This window comes from Choloepus didactylus, chromosome 13, assembly GCF_015220235.1.
Source record: "Choloepus didactylus isolate mChoDid1 chromosome 13, mChoDid1.pri, whole genome shotgun sequence".
Lineage (NCBI taxonomy): Eukaryota > Metazoa > Chordata > Mammalia > Pilosa > Megalonychidae > Choloepus > Choloepus didactylus.
In genome coordinates, this window is record NC_051319.1 from 19,257,185 (window position 1) to 19,262,774 (window position 5,590).

The following is a 5,590-nucleotide window of genomic DNA, read 5'->3' on the forward strand; positions in this document are numbered from 1 at the left end:
GATTAGGTGATTTCCAGACTCTTTCTGCTCTAAATGTCTGACTTGTTTGGGATTTGCTAGGCCAACAAAAGAGCTAATATTAAATAACAAACTAGAATAACCATTCATTTTTTTTTACTTTTATAAATAACTTCATAAGAAGTTATAAATAGTAATAATAGTATAGAGATTTGTGTGTATCCTTCACCCAGCTTTCCCCAATAAATAATATCTTCAATATCCAGAGTACATTTTCAAAATCAGGGGATTGACATTGGTACAATACTATTAACTAAACTACAAACCTTATTTGGATTTCACTAACTTTTAAATGTTCCTTCTTTTTTGGTATATAAGACCATGAAATTTTATCACATGTATTGATTTGTATAACCATCATAATCAGGGTACAGAACTGTTTTCCATCAACCTGCCCCAACCCCTAATCTCTGGCAACCACTGATACTGTACATGTTTTGTTAGATTTATAACTAAGTGTTTAATTTTGGGGAGCAATTATAAATGGTATTATGTTAATTTTGATTTCCAACCATTAACTGTTATTATATAGACATACCAAGTGGTTTTTGTGCTTTAACCTTGTATCCTGCCAAGTTTTTTTGTGGATTCCTTGGGCTTTTCTTTGTGGACAACATGTCATCTGCAAACAGGAACGTTTTACTTCTTCCTTTCCAATTTGTATGCTTTTTATTTCCTTGTCTTGCTTAAATAGCACTAAGACTTCCAGTACATAGGAGTAATAGGAGTGGCAAAAGCAGACATCCTTGTCCTTTCTAGATATTAGAGGGAAGCATTCAGGCTTTAATTAGGAGGAAATTCCCTTCTGTTCCCAAATATTCTTTTAAATGAATAAATTATTTCCCTTAATAAATGTCAAGCAGCTATCACTGGGAACTGAAGCTGTACCTTTCTTGCCATTGTTTACAGACTAGTCTCACATTTTCCGATGGCATGATTGGAGTGCTTAGCTGAAGCTAATGTGCATTTAGACACATTACTTCGGAAGCATGAGAGCACATCAATGAAACAAGGTCAAACTCCAGCCAGTTAGGAGGCTGTTGAATTAAGTCGGCCAGAGGATGCAGGGAGGCTGGCTGTGAAAGGTCGGAGAGAAACAGACTGTAAACCCGAGGAGCCCATAGCCTGGGGCTCTTCATTCTGTAATTACTTCATTCATTTCTCTATCCCCAGCTATCATCACGGACATTTTGCCTTAATTTTGATTTTAAAACGTATTATTTATCTTGATTACTAAGTTTTTTAGCTGGTCCCTTAATTTTTGCGCCCAAGGTGAGTGTCTCATTCCTCTCACCTTGCCCGAGTTCTACAGCACCCTCTATTTTTGGATACCTAAATGGGAGGTTAGAGGAGGGGCAAAGGAGGTATACAGAGGATACAGAAGGAAAAGAGATCAGTTTCAAGAATCAGAGGATTTATGGGTGTGGAGCTGCCCAGCAGGATGGGAACTGCAAGGCTCAATCCCGGCAGCCACTTAGTCTTTAGGACTGCGCAGCAGTAGAAAAGGGCGGCCATATATACGTACATATGCACACACTATATATATATATAGTAGTATATATATACACACACATATAAACAGGTATATATTTTATATATACATATATATACATATAAACAGGTGTATATACATACATATATATATATACATATATACATACATATATATATATATATATATAAAAACAGGTATTTTCCGGGTGCATCACAAGACTTCACGTGCGAACCCATGTGGAAGGCTGTCTTGAACTCCTCTTGGGTGTGTTCGTCTTTACAGTTCGGCTGACGTCCCTGGGCTCAGCTGCCGGGCCCAGGTCGGCGCGCGCCCGCGCCGTCTCCCTCGCGCCCTTCCTCCTCGCGGGCGGCGCTGCGGACGCTGTCTGTCGCGGTTCCAACTGCGGCAGGCCCGAGGCCCCGCGCACCTGCGAGGGCTGCCCGCGCCGCGCCTGACTCCGGGTATGGAACCCGCGAACCTCTTCGCGGTCTCTCCTTTCTCGCTTCAGGCCGGGGCCTGCAGCCGGGTGAGCGAGGTCTGCAGATCTTCCCCGAATCGCAAAGGGCTGGATCAAGCGGAGCTTGACTGAAAGCGCCTGACCAGCCGTTGGGAACGACTTAACAAATACTGACTAGGCAACTACACGCGCTAGACGCTGGGACAGAAACCAGGGGCTAGCCTCGCCAACCTTGTGGGGAAGACAAGTAATCGTACAAATTTTGGTGACCAGCACCACCAAATGTACTCGTCGGTACGGGAAGGGCATGGAAGGCCATGCCGAGTTTGGGTTCAGGGAGGTCTGAGATGGGGGAAGTACGTGATGTGAAAGGTCTCAGGCTAAACGGTGAATGCAGATTTCAGTTGCTAGAGCATGGGCAGCAAAGAGCAGCGAAGGCTGGAGCAAGGCAGAGATCAGAGACAACACAGGGTTCTTCTGAGCTGTGGTAAGGTCTTTGGTCTTGCCCCATGGGGAATAGGAAGCCAAAGAATTACCAGTTTGAGAGATCCTAGCCAAGCCGAACACTAGGCTTTGACCATACAGCAAATAAACTCATTTCCTAAGTTAACAGCAGCTCCTCAGATGTGACTTAAACTTGACGACCAATAGCCTCATTTTAGATAAAACCTTATTTTATATTGCAATTTTCAAACAAAAATTTATAGTGAAAATGACCATGTACCCAACATCCAGCCTCAACTATTAGAACTATTCTTGTCACTAGATCTAATCACTTCCCACAACTTTGTGTACCTCGAAATAAACCTTAAGGTCAAAAGGCATCCAGTTACAGTCCAGCTTATGACAGAGCACTTAAAACTTTGTCTTGCTATATCTGATCTTCCTTGCTCTCACACCAACTTTTTATCTCCTATGCCTCAATTTGCTTTGGCATACACTTCCATCAACTATCTAAATCCTCCAAAGCCTAGATCATAGTCCTATTTTAAGCACAGTAGTCTATACACAGGAATACAACACAGATCCAGTCACCTTTAGATAATTGCAATACCAGAACAGGGAGTAACTTGAGGGTAATGTTTATCATGAGTCCACATGCAGATGGATCCAAGAAATGTGTATTTCTAAGGCCACCCAACATGATCTCCACTCGTTGTAAATGAGGTTTTAAAACATTCTATAATGCAGATCTGTAACTGTTATTTTGTATATATAAGTGGGGTGGAGAAACACTTTGTCCTAGGATTATGAATTCCATATATCCTAGAATTGATTAAGCAAACAATCTTTTGTGGTGGGTAGAGGAGAGAAATAAGAGGCAAAACATATTTTTGGCATATGAAAATTTATTATTACTGTGTTTGCTTTGCATAATCAAAATTTATGATCTTGGTCTTTCCTTCTTGCCTTTATATAAGGCCAAAAGTGAGACATTGGCTACTTTGACAACCTTAAAGCGGACTCCAGGAATGTCACCAACAGCATGACCTTTGCGACCAAATCCAGCAACCAAAACTTCATCATTTTCCTGGAATAAAATCAACAGTTTACTTTTGGTGTTAGAGGTAACAAGAAACTCCATCATATAAAAATCTGGGGGAAAACACCCCATGAAAAGAAACCACAACAGATATGAAGCACTCACCTCAATAAAGTTCAAGCAACCATCATTGGGTACGAAGGCTGTGATTTTCTTGCCATTCTTGATTAGCTGGACCCTGACACACTTCCTGATGGCAGAATTTGGCTGTTTGGCTTCAACCCCTCTGAAACATGAACAGCAAAACAAAGTGAGCTACAGTTCATTAAACATAGAACCTACTGGAAATTATATGGTTTGTAAGTATATAGTATTTTAAAAATCAAAAGTACAATGTTTATTTCAATGTTTTCAATCTAATTTTAAATCATTAAACTACTGTGATTTCAAGTTTTTCCTCAGTTTCATAAGCACAAGCAAACAATTTCTAGCCCCTTTATAGGTGGAAAGGTACCTAAGACCCAGAGCTGGAAATTCTGGGTTCAAATCCTGTCTGCCACTCAATTTGATTGAACTACATGAAATTATCACTTTTTGAAGTCAAAAACAGTCAAATCCTTATGGTTCAACATTAGCTGTATGACTGCAGACAACTCACTTCTCTTTACCTTAGTTTTTCTCAAGTAGAAAGCACCACATAATGTGACTGTAAAAATTTCAACCGTTGATGAGTGTCAATTACTTAAAAGTTTCCACACATACATAGCTAGTGCTCATATGTATCCTCTGCATAACTATTTTTTCCAATTTCTCCTCGATTTACTGAATGTTGAGATTTAAAGCCTTCAGTGTCTAATCCCTAATCAAATTTAAATGAACAGTATTCTGAAACTTTACCCAAATGCTAAAGCATACACCAAAAAAGCAGAATCTATTATCACGATTTCTCTTAAAAGCATCCAACAAATACGTCTCCAATTGCCAAAATGCAATAAGCCTTTAAGCGCTGGTCTTCTACTTACACTTTTTCCAACACGATCCCCTTTGCATGGGAAGCGCCTCCAAAAGGGTTGGCCTTCAACGCTGTCCCCAAATGGGCTTTCTTGTACTGTTTATCATGCCATTTCTGGTCCCGTCGGTGGCTACGGAGTTTCCTGGCAGTACGAAGACCACGACACTTGCCTAAAAATTACAAGAAATGACTTCTCTGCAAAAACACGCCGCATGATCTTATTTTACGTCTTATAAAACTAGCTCACCTCAACTAAACTTTTAAGCCGGTAAGTTTTTTGCAACACATATAGGCCTAGAGACCAAACATAAGGTCAAACCTCAAAATTCCCTGTACCAACCGCCAAAGTTGGGGTAAGACAGGGACATCCCAGCGGCTGCATTTACACGCTAATGCCCAAAGATAGCGTCGGCTGCCCTGCGCCCGTCCGTAACGTACTATCGGCGGCTTCCGGGCCGCGTGGACTCCCAAAGAGTTAGACCATGTGCCTGTTAAAGCTGCGCTTCCCCGGCCATTTCCCGTCGGACCTCTGCGGCTTCACCCTGTCCCGCTCCACCCCATTCGCCTGATCATCTCCAAGATCCTAGGTGCCGCTTGAGGGCTCCTCAGACGAGAACCACACCACTCACCCATCTTCCCGGCGCCGCGAGCCCGAGCGAAAGAGAGATGCGGCACAGGAAGGACCCACAAGCCACCACGAGCAAGAGCCGCCCAGCCAAGGACCCCATATGCGGCTGTCTGTGCAGCGCCTGACCCAAGGCTGGCGAGTCTCTTCCGAAAATGTCGCGTTTGCGCCTTTTACCTAAGCCAGAATCTGAGCCTTGTTTAATTTGCATGAAATTCACTGGTGTCCAACTTTCATTTCTTTTTCATGTTAATTGCAGGGACAAAAGGAACCTGAACTACCGACCCCAGAATCCTTTGCGCGAGACTTGCTTACGGCGCAGGCGCCCCCAGCAAATACGCGGGGTGGAGCTTGGCGAAGCCGGGTCTGATTAAGGAGGGGTAGGTGTTAGGGATGTTTGTGTGCTGGAGTAGGGGCCCTCTGCATAGTTCGGAAAGTTAGCTCTGCGACGCTGACTCATAAGCACAAGAAGCATAGTAAATTGTAAAACCTAGTGAGGC

At 42.7% G+C, this 5,590-nt stretch overlaps 1 protein-coding gene across 1 annotated transcript; it reads right to left on the reverse strand.

Annotated features, from left to right (window-relative positions):
- Window positions 1-3,299: 3,299 nt before the first annotated feature.
- On the reverse strand, window positions 3,300-5,147 carry RPS23 (ribosomal protein S23). The gene is made up of 4 exons (XM_037801478.1): window positions 5,095-5,147; window positions 4,476-4,635; window positions 3,619-3,739; window positions 3,300-3,501 (listed from the first exon to the last, which is right to left on the reverse strand). Exons 1-4 carry the CDS (start codon window positions 5,096-5,098, stop codon window positions 3,355-3,357), a joined length of 432 nt encoding a protein of 143 aa, XP_037657406.1. The 5' UTR covers window positions 5,099-5,147; the 3' UTR covers window positions 3,300-3,354.
- Window positions 5,148-5,590: the final 443 nt, after the last annotated feature.